The sequence below is a fragment of the Pan paniscus genome, chromosome 4 (assembly GCF_029289425.2).
Source record: "Pan paniscus chromosome 4, NHGRI_mPanPan1-v2.0_pri, whole genome shotgun sequence".
NCBI classification, from domain to species: domain Eukaryota; kingdom Metazoa; phylum Chordata; class Mammalia; order Primates; family Hominidae; genus Pan; species Pan paniscus.
In genome coordinates this window covers 172,700,847-172,715,537 of record NC_073253.2, presented here as the reverse complement: position 1 = coordinate 172,715,537, position 14,691 = coordinate 172,700,847, and the positions used below count along the sequence as shown (strand labels likewise).

The 14,691-nt window shown below is 42.3% G+C and overlaps 1 protein-coding gene across 2 annotated transcripts in view; it reads left to right on the top strand.

Annotated features, from left to right (window-relative positions):
* LOC100972750 (SUMO-interacting motif-containing protein 1-like) overlaps positions 1-13,127 on the top strand; it is a 59,611-nt gene extending 46,484 nt beyond the window's left edge. Inside the window, exons 4-7 of one of the 2 annotated variants that reach the window (XM_034961104.3) lie at positions 790-859; positions 6,793-6,826; positions 7,910-8,221; positions 8,564-13,127. In XM_034961104.3, the coding sequence (XP_034816995.1) occupies positions 790-859; positions 6,793-6,826; positions 7,910-8,221; positions 8,564-8,688 (541 nt within the window). In that variant the 3' untranslated portion in view covers positions 8,689-13,127. Of the gene's footprint in view, positions 1-789; positions 860-6,792; positions 6,827-7,909 lie in introns of both variants that reach the window. The other variant, XM_034961103.3, reaches the window with a different exon arrangement.
* Positions 13,128-14,691: the final 1,564 nt, after the last annotated feature.

Below are 14,691 nucleotides of genomic sequence, written 5' to 3'. Positions count from 1 at the left end.
CTACTGCTAAAAGAGAATTTAATGGCTCGTGTTACTAGAAACCTGGAAACCGAGGAGTGAGATGTGACTTGATTCAGCATACAAAAATGGTTACCAGGGTTCATTCTGCAGCTCTACTTTGGTTCTGTTTTGGGGCCGCCTGAGGTAGCCTCTCAGCCTCAGTTCTGTTTTGGGGCCGCATGTGGTAGCCTCTCAGCCTCAGTTCTGTTTTGGGGCTGCATGTGGTAGCCTCTCAGCCTCAGTTCTGTTTTGGGGCTGCATGTGGTAGCCTCTCAGCCTCAGTTCTGTTTTGGGGCTGCATGTGGTAGCCTCTCAGCCTCAGGCTTTTATGACACTTCCAGTGGGAGAGAGTGTCTTTCCTTTATAGTCACCCAAGAGTTCTGAAATTGAGTCTTGCAGAATTTAATTGGCCTAATGAGAGACATGACCATATCTTTGAGCCAATCACCGTGAATTGAGGCTTAGGACAGCACGATTGGCTAAAAAAGCCACATGCTTCATTTTGGGGTTCTGGTAGGTAAAACTAGTTGGTTAAGAGTAGTGAAGAGTTGGTTTCTTCAGACAAAATTATAGTACTGAAGCTTTCCAAAAGGGGAATGGATACTGGGTAGCAAAAAACAATGAAGTTCCACTACTCTCAGATTGACATGGTATGATACCAGAAGATGAGCAAGAGCATGGAGGATAATCGAGGATAAGAAGAGGCTTCTTCCTTCTATCACCTTCCAGATCCTATCCCTTCTTCCGCTAAATTCTCCATAATTCTAATTGATTTCACTTGACTTTCAGGCTACATCCAGCCAATGCCAAGACAGTGGATTGGGACTGGAAACTGCTCACCTATGTCATGGAGGAAGAGGTAACAACAATTATAAGATTATATCTTCTGTAGGGGAAGTTTTAACTATAAAGAAAAGTGATACCAGGTGCCATGGCTCACACCTGTAATCCCAGCATTTTCGGAGGCCAAGGCAGTAGGACAGTTTGAGCCCAGGAGTTTAAGGCCAGCCTGGGCAACAAAGTGAGACCCTGTCTCTACAAAAATAAAAATAAAATATTTAGCCAGGCATAGTGATGCATGCCTGTGGTCCCAGCTACACAGAAGGCTGAGGCAGGAGGATTGCTTGAGCCTAGGAGGTCAAGGCTATAGTGATCCATTATCACAACACTGTACTCCAGCCTCGGTGACAGAGCAAGACCCTGTCTTAAAAAAGAAAAGTGACAGTAAATCTGGTAATAAAGTCTATACCATTATTCCCTCCTGATACTCCCACCCCTGCCAAAAAATTCCTATTGAAATGGTATGTGCTATCTTCCCATTCAAGATTTAGTATATTTACTTATCCCTCTCCTTGAGATCCCATTAAAAATAATAGTAAATGAATAGAGAAAGTTATAAATTCATGGCTATGAAAAAAGGGGAAGGATAGCAGATTTGAATGAAGATTAGGGAGACCTACAGAGAATGTAAGAGTGATGACTGATGAAGCTGGGCAGAGAAAGCCACATACATGTAGAGAGGCTACAGCCAAGGAAGGATGAATCTTCACTTTAGAGCACCAGAGAGGTCTTGGACTTAGAAACACAATATCTAATAGAGGGCAAGAGTCAGATGTGAGCTATTGGATATTTATTGAAAGTTTGTGAATGCAACAGCCAACCTCTTCTTTGCTGAGGGCAGAAGGATCAGTAGCCAGGTTACCTACCTTCAGGCAAAAAGTCAGAGAATTTATTGTCTAAAAAAGTTGAATGAGGCCAGGCGCGGTGGCTCATGCCTGTAATCCCAGCACTTTGGGAGGCCAAGACGGGCAGATCACCTGAGGTCGGGAATTTGAGACCAGCCTGCCCAACATGGAGAAACTCTGTCTCTACGAAAAAATACAAAATTAGCTGGGTGTGGTGGCACATGCCTGTAATCCCAGCTACTCGGGAGGCTGAGGCAGGAGAATCACTTGAACCCGGGAGGTGGAGGTTGCAGTGAGCCCAGATCATGCCATTGCACTCCAGCCTGGGCAGCAAGAGTGAAACTCTGTCTCAAAAACAAACAAACAAAAAAAAAAACGTTGAATGAACCGTCTGTAATAAACAAAACAAAGACAGCTAGTGCAGAGTTGGTGCTACACAGGAAGAAGGTCTTCCACATTCTGACCTTTAAGGATCCCCAAGTTTAATTGCCAACTTTTTGTCTGCTCACCTAAAGCAATTGGCTAAAACAAATTACTTAGAATTCTGTACTTAGCCAAACTATCAGTTAAGTGTGAGGATAGAATTAAGACATTTCCAGCTATGCAGGAATTTGAAAATATATCCCCATACCCTGTTTCTTAGGAGGTTACCTGAGGTAGTATATCAAAGGAATGAGGAAGTAATCAAAAAAGTGGGGAGGCATGGGATTCAGGCAACATCAGATTTAATCCGGGAGAGTATTGAAGTCCCAAGATTACAATGAATAGCACACCTAGGAAGCAGTTAGTCCAGATTGGAGTGAAATAACAGAGGGCTTTAAGTAGGAACAATCTGGGAGACATCAGCAAAATGGTAGACTAGGAAGCTCCAGGCCCTTGTTACCCCATGGAGACACCGAATTAACAACCATGTACAGACCAAAATATCACTGTGAGAACTCTAGAGCCGAATTAAGAAGCTTCAGTGCCCAGGCCAATGCCTAACCAAGAACATAGTCTATCAAAAGTGCTAGGAAAGTTTGTGGCATTTTGCATGCCCATGTCCCTCTCCCTCCCCAGCAAAGCATGGTTCAACCAGGAGAAAACCTCCCATACCTTGGCTCTTCCCTTGGGCCAGAAACAAACAGTGGACCATGCATGCAATGTACTGACTTGTCTGGGGGTGTCTGGCCGCCCACCTCGGCCTCCCAAGGTGCTGGGATTACAGGCGTGAGCCACCACACCTGTCCTGGAGTGGGAGGCTGAGATGGGAATATCACCTGAGGTTGGGAGTTCGAGGCCAGCTCAGCCAACATGGTGAAACCCCATCTCTACTAAAAATATAAACATTAGCTGGGTGTGGTGGTGCATGCCTGCAGTCTCAGCTACTCGGGCACAAGAATTGCTTGAACCCAGAAGGTGGAGGTTGCAGTGAGCCAAAATCATGCCACTGCACTCCAGTTTGGGCAACAGAGCAAGACTCTGTCTCAAAAAATAAAACAAGTTATGGGTATATAGTATATAAAGATCTAACTTAAGACATTGATAATATAAATTGCAGTGGAGTAGTAAAGAAGTAGAGGTTTTTGTATGCAACTGAAGTTGTTAAACTAGATTGTTATAACTTTAAGACATGTTATGTGATCTCATTGGTAACTTCAAGTAAGATATCTATAGAATATACCCAAAAGGAAATGGGAAAGAAATCAAAGCATGTCACTACAAAAAAAATCAATGAAAAATGAAGGAAGGCAGTAACAAAGGAAAGGAGGCCTGAAAAGGCTACAAGACATACAGGAAATAATTAATATGGCCATAGTAATTCTTCCCTATCAGTAATTATTTTAAATGCAAATAGATTAAAGTCCCCAATTAAAAGACAGAGATTAGCTGAATGGACTAAAAACCAGGATCCAACTATATGCCATCTACAAGAGTCTTACTTTATATCTTTTCAAATACCAAACTCTTGTGGCCAGGTGCAATGGCTCATGCCTATAATTCCAGCACTTTGGGAGACCAATGTAGAAGGATTGCTTGAAGTCAGGAGTTCAGGACCAGCCTAGACAACATAGAAAGACTCTTGTCTCTAAAAAAGTTTTTTTAATTAGTAGGCATAGTAACACACACCTGTTGTCCCAGCTACTGTGGAGGTTGAGGTGAGAGGATCCCGTGAGCCCAGGAGTTCTAGGCTGCAGTAGGCTATCATAGTGCCACTGCACTCCAGTTGGGTGACAGAGCAAGACCCTGTCTCTAAAAAAAAAAAAAAAAGAAAAATAGAAGAACTTGCTGAAAGTGAAAGGCTGAGAAAAGATATTCCTCACAAATGGTAATCCAAAGAGAGTAAGGGTGGCTATACTAATATGAGACAAAAAGACATAAAAACTGTTACAAGTGGCAAAGAAGGACATTATATAATAAAAGGGTCAATTCACCAAGGAGGTATAACAATTACAAATATATATGCACTAAACATCAGACTTCCTAAATATATAAAGCAAACACTGACGGAATTGAAAGAAGAAATAGACAACACAATAATAGTAGGAGATTCAATACCCCACTTTCAATAATGGATAAAATAACCAGACAGAAAATCAATAAGGAAACAGAGCACTCGAACAATACTGTAGGCCACTTAACCGTAGACATACACAGAACATTCCACCCAACAACAGCAGAACACACATTCTTCTCAAGTGTACATGGAATTTTCTCCAGATAGACCACATGTTGGGCCACAAAACAAGACTTAAAATATAAAAACATTGACATTCTACCAGGTATCTTCCAATCACAATGGGATGAAACCAGAAATCAATAGCAGGATGAAATCTGGAAAACCCACAAATATGTGGCAACTAAATAACACACAACAATGGTTCAGAGAAAAAAAATCTCATGGGAAATTTTAAAATACCTTGAGACAAATTAAAATGGAAATACAACATACAAAAACTTATGGATGCAGCAAAAGCAGCACTAAGAAGTTACAGATGTAAATAAATGCTTGCATTAAAAAAGAAGAAAGCTCTCAAACCAACAACCTGACTATATCTAAAGTAGGAAAAGAAGAAACTGAACCCAAAGTTAGCAGAGGAAGGTAATAGTAAAGATTAGAGCAGAGCTAAATGGAGAATAGGGAAAAAATGAACAAAATCAAGATATGGGGTTTTTAAACATTTCATTTGTTTGTTTTGAGGCAGAGTCTCACTCTGTCACCCAGGCTGGAGCTCACTAGCACAATTATAGCTTACTGAAACCTTGAACTCCTGGGCTCAAGCTATCCTCCAGCCTCAGCCTCTCAAGTAGCTGGGAAAACAAGCATGCGTCACCATACTCAGCTAATTTTTTTTATTATTTTTTGTAGAGGTGGGAATCTAGCTAAGTTGCCCAGGCTGGTCTTGAACTCTTGGCCTCAAGTGATCCTCCCACCTTTGCCTCCCAGAGTACTAGGATTACAGACATGAGCCACTGCACCGAGCCACAGAGTTGGGTTTTTGAAAAGATCAAAACTAACAAACTCTTAACTAGATTAAAAAAGAGAGAAGATTCAAATTACTAAAAACAGCATTGATAGCTCAGTGATAGAATTTTTAAAAATTACTAAAATCTGAAATGAAAGAGGGGGCATTACAACCAGTGCCACAGAAATAAAAAGGATTAAAAGAGAATACTACCAACAATTATACCCCCAATAAACTGGATAACCTAGAATAAATGGAGTAATTCCTAGAAACCTACCAAGATTGACTCGTGAGGAAATAAAAAATCTGAACAGAACAATAGCTAGTAAGGAGATAGAATCAGTAATCAAAAACCTTTCAACAAAAAAGCCTAGAACAAGGTGGCTTCACTAGTAAATTTGGCCAAACATTTAAATAAAAATTAACACCAATCCTCCTCAGACTTTTCCAAAAAACAGAGGAGAGATAACTTATTTCAGCTTATTCTGTGAGGCCAGCATTACCCTGTGATATGGTTTGGCCGTGTGCCCACCCAAATCTCATCTTGCATTGTAGCTCCCATAATTCTCACGTGTTATGGGAGGGACCTGGTGGTAGGTAATTGAATCACTGGGGCGGGTTTTCCTGTGATGTTCTCATAATAGTAAATAAATCTCATGAGATCTGATGGTTTTATAAAGGGGAGTTCCCCTACACAGGCTCTCTTGCCTACTGCCATGTAAGACGTGACTTTGCTCCTCATTTGCCTTTTGCCATGATTGTGAGGCCTCCCCAGCCATGTGGAACTGTAAGTCAACTAAACCTTTTTCCTTTATAAATTACCCAGTCTAGGATATGTCTTTATTAGTAGCGTGATACACCCTAATATCAAAGCCAGATCAAAAAAACTACAAGCAGCTGGGTGCAGTGGCTCATGCCTGCATTCCCAGCACTTTGGGAGGCCAAGGTGGGCAGATTGCTTGAGGCCAGGAGTTCAAGACCAGCATGGCCAACATGGTGAAACCCCATCTCTGCTAAAGATAACAAAAATTAACCGAGTATGGTGGCGTGCACCTGAAATCTCAACTACTGGGGAGGCTGAGGCAGGAGAATCGCCTGAACCTCGGAGGCAGGGGTTGCAGTGAGCCAAGATGGTGCCACTGCACTCCACCCTGGGCGATAGAGCGAGACTCTGTCTCAAAAAAAAAAAAAAGGAAAAGTAAAAAACTACAATAAAACTGCCAACCAATATACCTGTTAAATGTTGATGAAGAAATCCTCAACAAAATAGTAACAAACTAAAATTCAACAGCACATTAAAAGGATATGCAGTCATCCCTTGGTTGACTACATGGGTGGACTGGTTCCAGGACCTCCCTTGGATACCAAAATTTGTATTTGCTTCCTGGCAACTGTGGGGTAACATTCTCTACACCAAACATCGCAAACTCAACTGTCTACAAGAGCCAAGTAAGTGCCCTAATGAGTGAAGTCGGCCAGGCAGGAACTGAGAATTATAGAAGGGAGGTGTCCACCGTCACCCTTGCTTGGAATGCAGCCCTCCAAGACCTGGTCTTACTATTTTTAAGAGAGCTGGTGACCCAACTTTCTTTTTTTTTAATTCATAGTTTTTTTATGTTTTTTACATCTTTATTTTTATGTATTTATTTTTATTTCTATAGGTTTTGGGGGAACAGATGGTGTTTGGGTACATAGGTAAGTTCTCCAGTGGTGATTACTGAGATTTTGGGGCACCCATCACCCGAGCAGTGTACACTGTACCCAATGTGCAGTCTTTTATCCCTCGCCCACTTCTCACCCTTCCCCCTGAGTCCCCAAAGTCCACTGTATCATTCTTATGCCTTTGCATGCTCATAGCTGAGCTCCCACTTATATGTGAGAATATACATTTGGTTTTTCATCCCTGAGTTACTTCACTTAGAATAATGAAATCCCCATACACCTAGGTTCAGGGCTCCTCCCCAGGAAACTTCTGAGGTTTGGGGAGTCCCAGGAGAGAAGTTAGGAAACTCTGGCCTCCATCCCCTCCCTGTAGCAGCCAAAGTTCTTAGGGATTTAGAGGCGATTTTCTTTTGTCCTTTCTAAGAATTGACATCATTGGTCTCATCTAGACTTGCTTCAAGCCCTACTGATGAACCTTTGACAGAGTCTTCCCCCCAATCTGACCCTTCTCCATTTTTCCAGAAAAGGGATTAGATAGGAAAGTCACATATCCAGGGGCCTGCAGCCTGTGACTTCAGAACTGGAAGTCTAAACCCTACAGCCCCTTCTTCTTCTGAGCCACCTACTATTGTTGCAGAATTGTGTGACTGAGTCTTGTCTCCTTAAAACGACCGTAAACTCTTGAGTGCAAGGATTGTATTAGTCAGAGTAAAGCTATGCTGCTATAAAAAATAGTCCCTACATGCAAAGGTTCAATACAGTAGATGTTTATTTCCTGCTTACAAGGCAGTCTTCAGCATGTGTATGTCCATGTGGTCATTCAGGGATCCAGGCTCCTTGTGTTTTCTGGCTCCACCTCACCCTAGTTCCTAATCATCATCCATATCCACCTGATGGAATAGAAAATAGCGTGAGGTGTGTTCCCAGGAGGCTTTGCATGGGTTAGACCTGGAGGGCAAACACATCACGTCTGCTTATGTTCCATCTGGAAAAACATTTGAGTTGCCACAGCAAATTGCTAGTGAGAATGAGAGATGGAGTTCCCTGTGTCTCCAAGAAGGGGATGACTTTGGCAGAGCAGCTCTTCTGTTCCCTGACTTCTCTTTCTCCTGCCAGAACCCAGCACCGAGAGGGACCATCAGAGGATGTTCCATGAGAACTTGGTGAGGGTTGTGGAGAGGTTGGCTGGTGCTTCTCCGTCTTCATACAGATGTCCAGACAGGGGACCAGAAGTCTCAGGTCTGAGCTCTACCTGGAAGCCCCTCACGTCTGTAGCCATCAAACCTCCAGATAAGACGAGCCCTGAAGCATTTTGGTTGCATCAGAAAACAGATGGAAGGCCAGTCTTCACAGATGCATATACTTCATCCTGGCTTCCACCCACAGAGGTTGCATCTGTGCAGAAATTCATCCCAGAGCACCAGGCAGGTGGGTATCAACTCCTGCTGAGATTTCGCTGTATCAGGAAACTCATGCATCTGGTGCAACTGTCCCGGAGTGGCTCTGACAGTCCAGGGCTGGGCAGTGGAGACACTGATGACAGCCTTGAGCAGAGTGGTTTTAGTAGGAATGGCAGAGACAAAAGCCAGGCTAGAGGAGTTTAAGGAAGGAACAGAGGTAAGTAAGCTAGAAATGAACTTTTCCAGTCACTTGGAAAAAATAAGACCAAAGATGATTATGCATATCACAACTGATACACACATAGCCCAGGGCCAGGTTCCCTCCTCTCTGGAACCCCTGATTACTGCTGGTGCTATTTTATCTCCCCAGGTAGCCACTGTGTCTTTATCTCCCTCCAGAGAAGCAACACGCTCCAGACTCTGATGCACTGGAGGCAGGAGACAGCTGCAGGTGGTGGTGTGCTCTGGAAGAGTAGAAACAGAGACCCCTCATAGATACCCTGTCTTCAGAATAGACCTAGGCTCTTCACCCCACCACCCCTGCCACCACCCCACCCAAGCCACTGCAGTGTCTTGCCCAGACAAGGGGCATGGCCAACTAACTGATCCCTCAGATCTTGCCCTGGTCCCCCTAAGATAACTCTTTATATGGCAGCTTTCTCCATCTTAGCACTTTGGGAGGCCGAGACAGGTGGACTGCCTGAGCTCAGGAGTTCAAGACCAGCCTGGGCAACATGGTGAAGTCCAGTCTGTATTAAAACTATAAAAAATTAGCTGGGCATGGTGGCGCACACCTCTAATCCCAACTACTGTGGAGGCTGAGGCATGAGAATCACTTGAACCTGGGAGGCAGAGGATGCAGTGAGCCGAGATGGTGCCACTTCACTCCAGCCTGGACAACAGAGCAAGACTCTGTCTAAAACAACAACAACAACAAAAACAAACAAAAGAAGGAAGAAAGAAGGGAGGGAAGGAGGGAAAGAGAAAGGAAAGAAGGAAGGAAAGAGAAAGAGAAAACACTATAACAGAGATGATGAAGGCATTTGATGGGACCATCAATAGACTGGACATAGATGAGGAAAAAATCAGCCTGAAGATATGTTAATAGAACCTTCCCAAACTGTAATGCAAAGAAAAAAATGGGGAAAAAAACAGATTATACAAGAACTGTGGGATATTTTCAAAAGGTATAATATATGCACAATTGAAACACCACAAGGAGAAGAAAGGGAGAACAGAGCAGAAGAATCGTGAAAGTTATAATGGCTCCCAGTTTTCCAAAAGTAAAGGCAGACCCCAAGCCACAGATCCAGTAAGCTTAGAGAACACCAAATAGGATACATACTTAAAAAAAAAAATCAACACCTACATATATCATATTCAAACTGTAGAAAACCAAAGACAAACACAAAATCTTGAAAGAAGCCATAGAAAAAAACCCAGCTTACTTATACAGGAAACAAATAAGAATTACAGCCTTCTTGTCAGACACCACGCAAGCAAGAAGAGAAAAGGGTGAAATATGTAAAGTGTTGAAAGAGAAAACTGGCTGGGCACAGTGGCTCATGCCTGTAATCCCAGCACTTTGGAAGGCCGAGGTGGGTGGATCACGAGGTCAGGATTTCAAGACCATCCTGGCTAACACGGTGAAACCCCGTCTCTACTAAAAATACAAAAAAATTAGCCAGGCGTGGTGGCAGACGCCTGTAGTCCCAGCTACTCGGGAGGCTGAGGCAGGAGAATGGCGTGAACCCGGGAGGTGGAGCTTGCAGTGAGCCGAGATCGCGCCATTGCACTCCAGCTAGGGCGACAGAGCAAGACTCTGCCTCAAAAAAAAAAAAAAAAGAGAAAACCCCATCAACCTAGATTTCTATATCCAGCAAAAGTATCCTTCAAAAGTGAAGAAAACATTGTGTATGTAAAGGCTACAGAATGGTGGATTTTATGATGGTTTAAAAATGGTGACATCCATGTTATAGAAATTTTTTGCTCTCACTAAAAGAATGAAAGAGAAACAAAAACTTTTTGAGGGCCAGGCACGGTGGCTCACACCTGTAATCGCAGCACTTTGAGAGGCCAAGGCAGGAAGATCGCTTGAGCCCAGGAGTTTGAGACAAGCCTGAGTGACATAGTGAGACCCCAACTTTACAAAACAATTAAAAATTAGCTGAGTGTGGTGGCACGGTCCTGTAGTCCCAGCTACTTGGGAGGCTGAAGTGGGATCCTTTGAGCCTGAGAGGTCGAGGCTGCAGTGAACCGTGTTTGGCCACTGCACTGCAGCCTGGGTGACAGTCAAGACCCTGTTTCAAAACAAAACAAAACAAAAAAAACTTTCTCAGACAAGCAAAAAAATGAGAGTTATTGCCAGCCAATCTGCCCTACAAAACATGTTAAAAGCAGCTCTTAAGGGAGAAGGGAAGAGATATAGGTTAGAAACTCAGATCCACATAAAGGAACTGTCAGGAAAGGAATACATGAAGACAATAGAAAATCTTTTACATTTCCTATTCTTAGTTGATCTAGTAGGTAACTGCCTGGCTAAAGTAATAATAGTAACATTGTGTTGGGGTCCATAGTAAAGGATAGGTGAAATCAAGAATAGCACTCTTACAAGGGTGAGGAGAGAGGAACTGGGAGTACTCTGCTAGAAGACACCTGCACTGCCCATGAAGTGGTAAAGTGCAATTTGAAAGTGGATGTTGATTAGTTGCAAATCTATATTGCGAACTCTAGGACAATGAATTAAAATGTTTTGAAAGAAGTATAATTATAATGCTAGAAAGTAAAAAGAGTGGAATCATGTAAAATTCTCAGTTAAACCAGAAAAGACAGAAAAAGAAGGGAAGGTAAGAAAAACAAGGACAAGTGCACCTGCTAGAAAACAGCGGCAGACATGGTAGATATTAATCCAACTATCTCAATAATCACTTTAAATGTGAATGGCGCTAAATATACCAACTAAAACACAAAGACTGCCAGTAGATTAAAAAAAAAAAGACCCAATGATATGTTGTCTGTAAAAAAACCCATTTTAAATATAAAGACACAAATAGCATAAAAATAAAGGTATAAAGAAAGATATACCATGTTAGTACTAATCAAAAGAAAACTGGAGTAGCAGTATTGATATCAGATAAGGCAAACTTCAGAGGGAGAAAAATGATCAGGGATAAAGAGGGGCATTATATAATAAGAGGGTCAATACTCCAAGAAGACATTGTTAAATCCTTAATGTGTATGCACCTAACAACAGAGCATCAACGTATGTGAAGCAAAAACTAATAGAACTGCAAGAGAAATAGACAAGTCCACTATTATAGTTGGAGACTTCAACACTCTTCTATCAGTAATTGACACATTTAGCAGGCAAAAAAATCAGTAAGGATATAGCTGAACTGGACAATACTGTCAAGCCACTGAATCTAATTGACATTTACAGTATACTTCATTCAACAGAGTACATATTCTTCTCAAGCTCACAGGAAACATCCACCAAGATAGACTACATACTTGGCCTTAAGATACATCTTACAAATTTCAAAGAATACAAACCATATAAAGTGTGCTCTCAGAGGAAATTAAACAAAATCAAAAACAGAAACGTAGATGGGAAATCTCAAAATAACTGGAGATTAAACAAAACACTTCTAGATACCAGATGGGTCAAAGAAGAAGTCTGAACAGAAATTTTAAAATATTTTGAACTAAATAAAAATGAAAATACAATGTATCAAAATTTATAGGAAGCAGTGAAAGTAGTGCTTGGAGATAAATTATAATATTGAATGCCTATATTAGAAGATATTAAAAAGATTTAAAATTCATAATCTAAGTTTCCATCTTAGGAAACTAGAGAAGAAAGATCAGTGTAAGCCTAAAGCAAGCAAAGGGATAGAAATAAAAATTATAGTAGAAATCAATAAAATAGAAAACAAGAAACCAATAGAAAAATTCAATGAAGTAAAAATGTGCTAATTTGTGCAGCAGCAATAGAAAAAAGAAATAAAAACAGTACTTTCACAGGTCAGTAAAATGTATAAACCTCTAGCTAAGCTAACTAAGAAAAAAAAAAAACAGATTGCTGATAACAGAAATGAGAAAGGGGTCATCACTACTGATCCCAAGGACATTAAAAAGATAACAAAAGAATATTATGAGCAACTCTGTACCCACAGATTTGATAGCTTAGGTGAAACAGATCAATTTCTTGAAAGACACAACCAACCAAAACTCACACAGGGAAAAGAGATGATCTGAATAGGCCTATATCTATTATGGAAATTGATAAATTATGGAAGTCAATAAACAACCTTGCAAACAAGAAAGCACCAGACCCAGTGGTTTTGTTGTCAAATCTAGCAAACATTATGGAAGAAATGGTACCAATTCTCTACATTCTCTTCCCAAAAAATAGAAGTGAAGGGAATACTTCCTAACTCATTTCATGAAGTTAGCATTTCTTGTATCAAAATCAGATAAAAACGTTGGAAGAAAGGAAAACTACAGACCAATACCTCTCATGAACATAGATCAGCGGTCTCCAACCTTTTTGGCAACAGGTACCAGTTTTATGGAAGATAATTTTTCCATGGGACATGGTGGGTGGGGCAGATGGTTTCGGGATGAAACTGTTGCACCTCAGATCATCAGGCATTAGTTAGATTCTCATAAGGAGCTTGCAACCTAGATCCCTCATATGTGCTGTTCACAATAGGGTTCACACTCCTGAGAATCTAATGCTGTCGCTGATCTGACTAGAGGCAGAGCTCAGGTGGCAATCCTGGCTCACCTGCCACTCACCTCCTGCTATGTGGCCTGATACTGTTACTAGTCCCAGGCCTGAGGGTTAGGGATCCCTGATATAAATGCAACTATTAGCAAAATATTAGCAAATTGAATTTATGAATAAATGTGAATCTGTGAATACACCACAATTTAACAGGATTTATTTCATATGTGCAAAACAGGTTTAACATTTTAAAAACCAACATAGGCCAGGTGTGGTGGCTCACGCTTGTAATTTTAACACTTTGGGGGGCCAAGATGGGCAGATTACCTGAGGTGAGGAGTTCGAGACCAGCCTGGCCAATAAGGCGAAACCCTGTCTCTACTAAAAATACAAAAATTAGCTGGGCTTGGCGGTGCATGCCTGTAGTCCCATATACTCGGGAGGTTGAGGCAGAAGAATCGCTTGAACCCGGGAGGCAGAGGTTGCAATGAGCCGAGATTGCACCACTGCACTCCAGCCTGGGCGACAGAGCGAGACTCCATCTCAAAAAAAAAAAAAAAAAAAAATTACTGTGCCTAATAGCTCCCTCAGCTACAATCCACTGCTGTTACACTGGAGCCCCGTTGATGTGGTGGTATGATTTAGGAAACGGGGAAGCACGTTTCTAATTTTATGATTAAATCTTGGTCTTTTAGTGCATCCGTATCCCTGGTGTCTTCACAGGTGTCTTAGCTTTGTCCCACCTCCTTAGGTGAGACAGGAAGGCTAGAGGCGGCTGGAGCTGGGTGACTGTCGTAGGGCCTCAGTAAGACAGGCTCTTTTTTCTTGTTATAGAGATCGCTCTTGGTGTTTTTATTATATTTATTTATTTATTTATTTAGAGACGGAGTTTTGCTCTTGTTGCCCAGGGTGGAATGCAATGGCACGATCTCAGCTCACTGCAGCCTTCTGCCTCTAGGGTTCAAGCGATTCTCCTGCCTTGGCGTCCCGAGTAGCTGGGATTACAGGTGCCCGCCACCATGCCCAGCTAATTTTTTTTTTTTTTTTAGTAGAGATGGGGTTTTGCCAAGCTGTTTACATGTTGATGCTGAAACTGAAAGTTGCTGTTCTCTTTTTTTGTTTTGTAAAATATGTTCTCAAGGCATGAGGGCTGAGATAGCAAAAAGGCCATGTGTCCGTCCATTTGGCCTTTTGGGAAACAGTCTGCAGTGGAGTCGACCCTCCGTGAAGGGAAGGCCTGATGGCGTCTGATTGATCCTGCTAGGGAGGGCTCCTACTGGCTCTGGGGGCTTAGCATCCCCACGCCCACTCCCCTGCCTCATTCTGGCTTCACCATCTCTCCCTTGGACTGGGTGCTCTCCTTCCTCAGACTCCACCGTGCAGTCCACCCTGGCTTCCCCAAAGGATCTGTGTCATAGAACACAGGTAAGTGTTCAAAAGTTCTCCCCTGGCCGGGCTCACACACATAATTCCAGCACTCTGGGAGGCTGAGGCGGGCAGATTGCAAACATAGTGAAACCATCTCTCTACTAAGAAAATACAAAAAATTAGCCAGGCGTGGTCCCACATGCCTGTAATCCCAGCTACTCCGGAAGCTGAGGCAGGAGAATCTCGAACCCAGGAGGCAGAGGTTGCAGTGAGCCGAGATCGTGCCACTGCACTCGAGCCTTGGCCACAGAGTGAGAGAGGCCCTGTCTCAAAAAGAACAACAAAAAAAGTTCTCCCATGCTTGAAACTTCTCAAAGCCCCTGCACCCCTAGAATAAAGTA